The sequence below is a fragment of the Euphorbia lathyris genome, chromosome 5 (assembly GCF_963576675.1).
Source record: "Euphorbia lathyris chromosome 5, ddEupLath1.1, whole genome shotgun sequence".
NCBI lineage: Eukaryota > Viridiplantae > Streptophyta > Magnoliopsida > Malpighiales > Euphorbiaceae > Euphorbia > Euphorbia lathyris.
This window is the reverse complement of record NC_088914.1, coordinates 13,327,319-13,338,409: the sequence shown is the minus strand read 5'-3', so window position 1 is coordinate 13,338,409 and position 11,091 is coordinate 13,327,319. Positions and strand designations below refer to the sequence as shown.

At 35.6% G+C, this 11,091-nt stretch overlaps 2 protein-coding genes across 3 annotated transcripts; one reads left to right on the top strand and one right to left on the bottom strand.

Moving 5' to 3' along the window:
- Positions 1–319: 319 nt before the first annotated feature.
- Positions 320–5,813, top strand: LOC136230331 (two-component response regulator ORR26-like). Its single transcript, XM_066019381.1, has 5 exons — positions 320–666; positions 2,578–2,730; positions 2,835–3,221; positions 3,344–3,420; positions 3,535–5,813. Exons 1-5 carry the CDS (start codon positions 537–539, stop codon positions 5,356–5,358), a joined length of 2,571 nt encoding a protein of 856 aa, XP_065875453.1. The 5' UTR covers positions 320–536; the 3' UTR covers positions 5,359–5,813.
- A 141-nt stretch (positions 5,814–5,954) lies between these two features.
- On the bottom strand, positions 5,955–10,394 carry LOC136228814 (protein WVD2-like 7). Of its 2 annotated transcripts, none has more exons than XM_066017293.1 (8): positions 10,127–10,394; positions 7,964–8,638; positions 7,732–7,893; positions 7,323–7,661; positions 7,148–7,206; positions 6,997–7,068; positions 6,698–6,791; positions 5,955–6,607 (listed from the first exon to the last, which is right to left on the bottom strand). In XM_066017293.1, the coding sequence occupies exons 1-8, from the start codon at positions 10,193–10,195 to the stop codon at positions 6,341–6,343; spliced, it is 1,737 nt and encodes a 578-aa protein (XP_065873365.1). In that variant the 5' UTR covers positions 10,196–10,394; the 3' UTR covers positions 5,955–6,340. The 2 variants fall into 2 exon arrangements, with proteins under 2 accessions (XP_065873365.1, XP_065873366.1); XM_066017294.1 differs by having other exon boundaries at positions 5,956–6,607; positions 7,756–7,893.
- Positions 10,395–11,091: the final 697 nt, after the last annotated feature.

Sequence of the window (11,091 nt, the reverse complement as noted above, 5' to 3'; positions counted from 1 at the left end):
CTGTAAAAAACATGCTATTACAACCAATGTTAATCAAATCTTTTTATTAATCTACAAAACACTTGTTTTTTTTTTTTTTTTTAAAAACATCTCTCTTCTAAATCCATGAAACCATATTAATTTTTTTTATACTTTTTCCAATATAGTTTAAAAATTAAAAGTGCTAACTAGTGTATATTTATAAATTATAGGTGTAAGAGAATAAATAATTATTTAGTAAAAAAAAAACAAAAGGGCAACCGGCTAGACCTGTAATTCAGTTAAAAGGAGAAGCGATAAAAGAGAAAGGGAGATGGAAGAAACGCTAACGTGCGCCCAGTAGCACCAGTTCTGCTAGCCGGCGCCAATATTCGTTCAGCATTCTTTGTTGCCATTTTTTTTTTCATTTTCTCAGTCTTTCTTTACTTTCTTCTCTAAAACCCAAACAGATTAAAAACCCACACATTCTCCTCCTTTTAAGACCCTTTTATCCCCCTTCCTTCTATTTCTCTCTGTATCTCTGTCTCTGTTTTATTGAAATCCGAGCCTAGCCTGCTATGATGGACAATGGTTTCTCTTCTCCTCGAACCGATTCGTTCCCTGCTGGTCTTCGTGTTCTTGTTGTTGATGATGATCCAACCTGGTTGAAAATCCTTGAAAAGATGCTCAAAAAATGCTCCTATGATGGTGAATTTACTATATCTCCGCTTCTTACTCTTCTTTACTCACTCAATAAAGCATGATTGTTTCATCTCCAAACTGTTGATTGTGAATTGGGTTTCTCTTTATTAGCTGTTTTGTTGTGGTTGTGGTTATGGTAATGTTTAGCTTTTATTTTGGTGTTTTGCTGAGATAGGTTCTGTTTCTGGTGAAAAGTGCATTTTAAAGTTTGAAACTTTATGCTTTCAATTTCACTGAGAATGATATGTACTGATTAGGTGACATGCACATGTTGGGAATCATGTTTATTTGGGTTTGGGGATGATATTAATGTTGTTTTGGGGGTTTTTTTGAAGTGTTTTTGTTGGAACTTTTTGTTTTTAACTTAGATTTTAATTGCAGATTTCATTGATAGTGATAGAGAGGTTTAAGGTGCTAATTTAATCAAAACCTAAATCTAGCAAACACTTGACAAAACCAAGAGGGTTTGTAGAAAACTGTCGTGAAAATACTATTTGATAATTGATCAAAAGTCTTCCTAAACTATTAACTAAAAAACTAAAATTCTTAATTAAATTAGATTACATAAGAATAGGAATAAGTAATAGAATAGAATTTCTAAGTAATATAGGTCCTAGACTACAAATGAAATAGGAAATGCTAATAATTTAGGATCCTTAGAATAAAATCTAAGTCACATCCAAATTAGATCTTCAACCATGATTGGTACATATTTTCAAGTCAATTTATTGGTTGATTCCGGCGCGCATTAGATAGAGATCATTATCATAGTTGCAAACATTCACTTACCTTCGAGGATGCTAAGAGAACTTAGAGAAGAAGTTCATGGTTGGTTTGTTGGAGCAATTTTCACTGTTAAGAGCAAACTTATCATTTGTTGACAAGTCTTTTTGAAGTGCTTTAGCAAGCTTTTGAACATATTCTTCTACAAGGCTAATCATGGCTTAAGATTATAACTCTTGAAGGTTCTTTAGTTTAGAGCATAGTTTTTAATAGTTTCTTCTACTATTTTGGTGAAGGAACAGGCCTCAACTATAACCTGGAAACGAATGCTTGAAATGCAAAGTAAATTAGTTGAAGGCTCATTTAATTTCCTTCTCCAGCCAAAAAAACTTGATTGAAATAGTAATCACAAGAGAAGTCATTGACAATTTTTAGTAAGTTAAACGAAAAAAATATGCAGACACCAATATGAGACTCTTGTTATTATTCCTCATATGAAGAGCCAGGCCTCATATGTTCGTCAAGATTGAGTCCCAACGGTAACTAGATTCGTTTAGGCTTAAGAATAATCAACTATTATAGGTCATGGAGATTTGGGTTTAGTTAATATAACTGGGTTCCATGTTAATTGTTCATCTTTAAGATAACCATGCTTGTTTGCATAGACAACGACCACAGTTTCTCAGGAAATCATGCTACTAGTGAAGAATGTTTCATTCCTGAGGCGATAAATAATTTAATTCTAATAACAGATACTGGAAATTAAAAAGGAAAAAAGATTTAGCATGATAAATGCCAATTTTCTTAAGAAATTTTTATTTGTTTTTGTGTATTGACATTAGAATTGATGGATTCTGAATCATGATTCGGAGATTGATACTGCTCATATGAACAACTAATGTACTTACTGAATTCAGTATGAATACATCAGCTAGAGATCCAATCAAATTGCGATATTAGCTGTGAAATTAGATTGGAAAGTCTAAACTCTGGCTTCCATTAGTTTTTACAGATTTTCGTTGGCAGGTCTCAGCATTTATTCCTTTTAGAGTGTAAGCTTAGTTGTTCTAGTGATCTTTAACTGCTTTTATTCTTCTACTTCAAGTATATGTTCAGCTTCTTTAACATCCATTGCATGATCATAGAATTTCTGTTTTTGACATTTTCCTTATCAAATGTTCTTGTGTTGTTCAGTGACCACCTGTTGTTTAGCAAGAGATGCTTTGAAGCTGCTTCGTGACAGGAAAGATGGATATGATATCGTTATCAGTGATGTCAACATGCCTGACATGGATGGTTTTAAGCTGCTAGAACACGTTGGACTAGAGATGGATCTCCCTGTCATTAGTCAGTTCATTTTCGTTTTACATGTTGACTTTCATCTTGAATGCAATATATATTATCTTATTTCATGAAAGCATGCTTCTAATACGGTGTATTTAACTTCACAGTGATGTCTGTTGATGGGGAAACTAGTCGGGTTATGAAGGGTGTTCAGCACGGTGCTTGTGATTATCTGCTTAAGCCAATACGAATGAAAGAACTTAGGAATATTTGGCAGCATGTATTCAGAAAGAAGATACATGAAGTGAGAGACATTGAAATTCTTGAGGGAATGGATAACATACAAATGGCTAGAATGGGATGTGATCTATCCGATGATGGATACTTGTTCTATGGAGAAGATCTGACTTCAATCAAGAAAAGAAAAGATATCGAAATCAAGCTTGATGATAAGGACTCTGCTGACAGTTCTTCCTCAAAGAAAGCCAGAGTAGTTTGGTCAGTAGATCTTCATCAGAAATTTGTCAAAGCTGTAAATCAGATAGGGTTCGATAGTAAGTATGGTTTATTATTGGATCTTTATCTTGAACGGAGGATTTCCATATATATATATGTTGATAATGTTCATCTTTATTATGCTTCAATGGAGCCATGACATTTTGCGTATGTTTAACAGAAGTTGGTCCTAAGAAAATACTCGACTTGATGAATGTGCCATGGCTGACAAGAGAAAACGTTGCAAGCCACTTACAGGTATTACTCGAGTGAAAATTCTAGAACACAGTACTTGCAACTTTCACTGAAGTTAAATAATCATATTCTCAATGGGGTTTATTGACTCATTGGGAAGTCGTTTCATTGATGCAGAAATACCGACTCTACTTGAGTAGGTTACAGAAGGATAGTGACTTGAAAACTTCCACTGCTGGCATTAAGCATTCAGACTCACCTTCAAGAGAGTCTGCTGGTAGTTTTATTACTCAGAACTCATTGAACTTGCAGCAGAATGATATTTCGAAAGGCAGCTACGGGTTTTCTGGTAATAACTTGCTTATCCAGAAAGCAGAACCTAGAAAACATGAAAATGAACGAAAAGGAGTTGTTTCAAAGAATACTGCAGAACCTAAAAGAGCTTTAATGGTTGATGTTCCCGATCCTCATAAGCCGAGGGGTTCACCAATGGATTTCGGCCATTCTTTTACTCGTAGGAGATCAGAAGTTAACTTTCCTGCATTTGATTCAGACTCCCCGACACAATTTTCTTGGTGTGGAATCCCACAAGTACAAATGAAAAAAGAACACAAGTCCCTTCATTTGGATGAAGGGTACAGCCCACTACCAGTGCCTGGTCAAGAGCAGCTCATTCAAGCCAATTATATGCAGCCAGTTCCGCCCATTCTTTCTAGATCATCTGTAACTGAAACAGATATAGGGGGTCCTGTAAAAGTCAAGTCGTTGTATGACGAGTGCAAGAGCAACGCAAGCCATGTAAGTTCTGTAGGGACGGGAATCAACTCTAGTCATGTTCAAACCAGCCATAGAAGTTCAACAGCGACTGCAATCAACTCCAACCATGTTCATACAAGCCATTTAAGTTCGGCAGGGACTGCAATCAACTCTGGCCATGTTCAGTCCATCCATGGAAGTTTGGCAGGGACTACAATCAACTCTAGCCATGTTCAGACCAGCCATGGAAGTTTGGCAGGGACTGCAATCAATTCTAGCCATGTTCAGACCAGCCATGTAAGTTCCACAGGGACTGGAATCAACTCCAACCATGTTCAGACCAGCCATTTAAGTTCGGCAGGGACTGCAATCAACTCTGGCCATGTTCAATCCATCCATGGAAGTTCGGCAGGGACTGTAATGAACTCTGGCCATGTTCAATCCATCCATGGAAGTTTGGCAGGGACTGCAATCAACAGTAGCCATGTTCAGACCAGCCATGGAAGTTTGGCAGGGACTGCAATCAACTCTAGCCATGTCCAGACCAGCCATGTAAGTTCCACAGGGACTGCAATTAACTCTAACCATGCAAGTTCATCAGGGACGGCAATCAACTCTAGCCATGTTCAGACCAGCCATGGAAGTTTTGCAGGGACTGCAATTAACTCTAGCCCTGTTCAGACCAGCCGTGGAAGTTTGGGAGGGACTGCAATCAATTCTAGCCATGTTACAACCAGCCATTTAAGTTCGGCAGGGACTGCAATCAACTCTAGCCATGTTCAGACCAGCCATGGAAGTTTGTCACCGACTGCAATCAACTCTGGCAATGTTCAAACCAACCATGTAAGTCTGGCAGGGAGTGCAATAAACTCTAGCCTTGTTCAAACAAAGACCTATGCACCAAATCATCAAGCTTTTGAGCCCATTTCCACTAACACATCAAGCATGAAAAGTCAAGGCTTCAATCTGAATCGCATATCGGACTTGGAATCTGCCCAAAAATTCATAACTTGGGGAACATCATCGCCATTCGCGACACTGGATGATGAGATGCAGTTCTGTTTGGTTCAAGGTGATTGTTATGCTATGAATCTTGGACTACAAAATATTGAGTTCCCAGAGTATTGTGATCCCGGACTCATCCCTGAAGTTCCAACACAGTTGTATGATGCAGTAAGGGACTATGAGAATCCCTATGACCTATCAGAATATTCACTAATAGATCAAGGTTTATTTATAACTTGACCTTGTTCCACCTTTCCTGGAACATCATCATTTCCTATTTATTTTAGGTGACCAATCAATCAGAGAGGAACCCTTTAACTCAATGGATTGGCACATTATTTTGCCACAAGCATTGGTCATGTATAATAGGGGTAATGACAATCATTAAGCATAATAAGCTTGCTTCTTCAGGTTTCTCTAACATGGACTTAGTAGTGTTGCTGTATATGTGTATACATGAATGCATGTTGCAACTATCTCCATTCCATATCTTGGAAATTTTGTAAGTAAATTCCAGTAGACAGTATAAGTTAAATATATGTTTAGGCAACTATCTCCATTCCATATCTTGGAATTTTTGTAAGTAAATTCCGGTAGACAGTATAAGTTAAATATATATTTAGAGTTAGATCAAAATGAACAGGCTAACTACAGTGATGGTCTTTTGACTTTTGGGCCTTTAATATAATGTCCATATAACTTCAATTTGTAACAATGAACTTCCTTGGTTTTAGTTTTGATTTTTCTTTTCCTCTACTATGAGCAATGGAAGTAACAGGTATTTCAATAAATCAGGTATGAAATAGATACATTTTAAAATACTTCAAGGCAATATAAACTTGATACTTCATAGATATTTGGCTCAAGAACATTGAAAAATGATTAAACAATAAATAATAATTCATACCTAATCATTTCCATAATTAACATTAACGGCCAAACTTACTACAAAAATAATGTATTCCATTATGCTACCAAAACTATTTATCTTCCTAAGTAGCATTATCATGTGTAAGGTAAGAAGCAATATGAGCTCTGCTGGATTTGAAAGCAGCCTTTCACTGCCTAATCTGAGTATCATCTCCATTGCAGGATAATTTCTTCTTTTTTTGAGTTTAACTACAAAAAATTTCTGCGTTATCTCTAGCTGGTACAAAAAATGTGTAAGAAAATCCTGAGTTGTGGATTCTTTTGCTTGAAACATCGTTTTTGGGGAGTTAGTTCAATGCTGGATATTTGGAGGAGCATTTTCATGCGCTTTCTTTTTGGGTACTGAGGTGACTGAACGAGTAGTGCTTTGTTTGCTTTTCGGTGTGATACGCTCACCATTGACTGAAGGTCTCTTAGGAAGCTGAAAGCGAGTTTCCTGGACCACACTGGAAGAGGGTTTTCTTTCGAGTTTTGGTGATCGAGGTAGTGTCAATGGAACCTTAGATTTAACTTGCGTATGCATTTTCAAAATGTTTTTCTCTTCAAGCTTCTGAAAGAACTGAGCATAGCAAATGAAAATAGGGTGTCAAAAGAATGGTAAACTTGCAAATGAGAATTAAATGGAAAAGATCATAGTGTCTAATCTTGCCTCTTTACGTTTTGCAGCTCTTTCTTCACTCCTAAATCTGAAAGGAGATGATATAATTGGTGATCTTGCTTTGCTTCCATTTGACTTCGTGTCGCTGCCATATAACAAATTTATTATGATTTACAAAATATGGTGTTTTTCTGGTTTAGTCCTTACGCAAGCTCCATTAACAAGTATATGAACTCAATGCTCATATTACTAAATGATGTTTGAGAAGTAAACATGAGGATCAGCTGAGATAAGCATTTGAGGTCTGCTAAAATATGAACACGGTTGAAATTCAAATAGCAAGTTCTTACTCTCCAGATAGAGGCTGCAGTATCCCTCCTGCTATAGTGCCTCCAGAAACAGATTTACTAAGTGCCTGATTTCTGTACGGATAAATTTTATATGTTAGCACAAAGAGCATTCAGATAGGACCAACTCTAATGCTTGTACGCGAGAAACTACCTCTTATCATCTGACTGGCAATTTGAAGGAAGAAGCTTTGATATCCCATAAATGGATGCCTAAATTTGTGAAATATAACTCGTAAGGGTATGTTAATTATCTTGCCTATGACAATATGTAAATACTGTATAGAAGGAACTAGATAAAGAGAACCAGATATAAGGTACGGAAATACCCTTGTAGAATTTTTTGTAATAGCTGAACACTCTTTTGACATTCGAATAGAACCTTTGCTGGTTAGACCAGAATGAGAAGCCAAATTGATTGACATGTGAACAGATTTTGAGTTTAGTTTCTTGTCGTTGATCAAGCCTCCCACCGGACTCTTACTCTTTGGCTTGAAATTTGTTCCTACATTGAGCTCTGTGGAACTCACCATTTTGGCCAAAGACTTCGATATTTTGGAAGCTCTACTTTGACTTGATGATTTCGACAATGAACTCATCTGCCTTTTATTAATTGGCAAAGCAACGGTGTTCTTTTGTATGCCCACATTCTCCTTTTCAGCAGCTCCCTGCTTGAAATAGAAACAAAACAGAGTTAAAGGAATTCACAAAGAAACGAAGGTTAATGCCATGATTTACCTCATTGAGCTGTGTGGAACTCACCATTTTGGCCAAAGACTTCGGGAATTTGGAAGCTCTACTTTGGATTGATGATTTCGACAATGAACTCATCTGCCTTTTATTAATTGGCAAAGAAATGGTGTTCTTTTGTACGGCCACATTCTCCTTCTCGGCAGGTTCCTGATTGAAATAGAAACAAAACAGAGTTAACGGAATTCACAAAGAAATGAACGTTAATGTCATGATTTACCTCAATCAGCTTTTTCTCTTCCGGTGCGGCTGCATTCATTTCAGAGTTCTCAACATTATCAAGCTCCTTCGAGTGTTCTATCTGAATAAGTTTCTCCACCTCTTCCTTTTCTTCTATTGCCTCTCCTGTTCTTTCCATGATTGCATTTTGTAAACAATCTGTCATTGCATCAGAAGAAAGTGCTAGCTCAATGATTTGATATTGTTCCTGTTTGTCGATGACAAGATCCCCAGTTGCTTCCTTGGGCAATGAATCTCCCAACGAATCACCGTCAATTTTGCTCATATTTTCGGTTTCTGGAAAATTAATAGCTGTCATGCTGTTAACTTTGATTTCAGTTTCTGGAACATTATTAGCTGCCATTTCTACTTGAGGAATGCTATTAAACGTGGTTTCAATTTCTGAAACATTATCAGCAGCCATTTCTTCTTCGGGAATACTATCGACTGTAGCATTTGGTTGCTTAGGCAAGGCTGTTGCTTTCATGGCAGCTCTTTTCTTGTAGTGATCTTCAAAGAAAGCTTTCTTTTGAGCAACAGAACCCGGCTTAGAAATTTTCTCAACTTCTTCTAAGTAGCGATTGTGAGAGAAACTTGACCATTTTTCCCAATCTAAAGATTCTGACATAAATCTTCCAAAGGAGATTGATTCTGAAAGGGCTCGAAAAGGGTCACCCTGTAAATAGAACATGTTTTGCCATCGCATTAAATCGCTACTAGAATCAACAAAACCATGAACAAAGAAACTCCAAAGATTTGTACTTTTCTTAATTATAAGATTAATCAGTAACCTCAATCAAGTTTCCTGTAATCAAATTTTACCCATACAAATAAACCATAAAATGGTAACTCTGTATATCAATTGAAATAAGTTCAAATAAAAATATGAAACAAAACACCTACATGGATAATACACATTCCAATTGACCAGGCCTAATTCTAATTATTTTGTTCCGAAGCAAAGTTATCCAAGGGGTGGTTCGTCCTATTCAGATATTCACGACGAAGAAGTACTGGATTCTCTTTCGGATAGGCCCTGCAAGGAGAAGGAAGGCTGGAATGGCAACAGACACTATTATTGAATTCACCCGATTCGAGAGTACCCTTTTTTTTTGGGAACATCCAGTGCCAAAGTCACTGAATGGGTAACCTAAAACGGACTATGGAATGTACTTTTTTGGGTTACGGGCGGGCATTTTACCAGAGGTTTCTATTGTATCAACTAGCCTAGACAGCAACCAAGAGCTGCAACCAAACAAATACATGCATAAAATAAGAAAAAAAAGGACTGAAAATTTAAATTATCAGAAATTCCCTATAGCATTGTTCCTGAGAAACATACAAATAAATTAGGCATTTGCATTTGCTTCCAAGCACCAATCAACCAGTGTAAGAGAATGAACATGAACTGATTTGAATCAAAATTCAAACAAAGAACAAAAAGGGGGGAAGAAAACCCATAACAAAGAACCAACTAAAGTTGGTTTGAGTGTTAAGAGTCTGAAGTCGCTTAAGCTAGATCTCGATTTCGAGTCTAGCATACGCATAAAGCTTTAATTGGGAGTGGATCCAACTAAAGGTGTAAGACGAGTCTTGAACCGACAAATCTGACAAACTATTACAAAACAAAATAAACCCATAACAAAGATGGATCTCATCCACAATTTGAATCAAATTTAAAATTTACTCATAATTTTTTTAGTACCTACTACTTATCTTGGTCTTGGAAGCCATATCAGTTCCCTTGTACTCGATGATGATGATGATGATATAGAGAATGTGGAAAATGCTAAAATGCGGGCATTATGCAAGAAAATTAAGGAGTTAACAAAAATGGGTATTTCTTTCCTTTCTTTAGTTTCTTGGTGTGAGATCAGAAACACACAGAAATAAGAACAGAAGCAAATTGAAAAAAAAAAAATACAGAATGAGAAGAGAAAAATGATTATATTGAAAGAACTCTCAACAACTCAAAACAGTTGCATGCTATTACAAGTTAATTCTTCATTTCCCCATTTTAAACCTAAATCTCACTAGATTTTCCATGATTTCGCAGTAACCAAACAAAACAATAACAATTAAACCAAACCAAACAGACCAAGATAAACAAAGAACATGAATTACCCAAATTGAAATTAAAACTGAAAGTTTTCATAAAACAAACCTCTTTGGTTTCCCGAGAAGCATTAGATGGATGAGAAAATGATCTCACAAGACAGGTTCGTTCACCCATTTCAGTCTTCCTATGTTTAAGACTTGAATCTGAGGCTCAAAACTCAAAAGGGTCGATTCACATTCCAAGCAAGAAAGAGAGAGTGAGGTAAAGGTAGCAGCTTTCTTGTATAAAGTTGAGGTTTTTATATAGGGTTTTGCTTTCAAATTCTTGGACAGGTTCTTCTTCTCTCTTGTTTAAGAAAGAAAGAACCGTTTGGTAATGCGAAAATGGAATCATGGAGCTGCATTCCTCAATTTGTATTTTTTTTGGGACCCATGTGAATAAAAGCTTACAACGTCTATTTTTGAAAGATATTAAGAAAAATGGATTAAACCCTATTTGGTCCTCTAAATTTTGTTATCCGGGGCCTACGTTATTATTTGATAATATTTATTTCAATGTACAGTCAAACCTTCATAAATTAATATTCGATAAATTAATAATTTTTTTTTTCTTCAAAAAAAAAAAATAATTTTTTTAAAATAATAATTTTTTCTGATCCTAACTTGGGTCAATTTAGTAAATTAATACTCGATAAATTAATATCTCTATAAATTAATAAAATTCCATAATCCTAACATTATTAATTTATAGAGGTTTTACTGTATTCCTATATCTTATTTCCAATTCAATTTTGACACAAAATTAACCAATGTATTAAAAAAAAAATTGTTTCTTACAATTTTAACATGTGATATATAAATATAACAATTGTTATAATTTTTATTACATAAACTTAATATGTGGATAAATAAGAAAAAAATTAATTCCGTATTTATCTATGTATTAAATCTATCTGAAAGAAATAAATAAATCAATTGTCACGTGTATAGGTCATGTGTCAAAGATTGTGTTTTATGTGGCTAAAATTTAACAAATTTGTTAATTCTCCATCTAAAATTGGTTAAATGTCT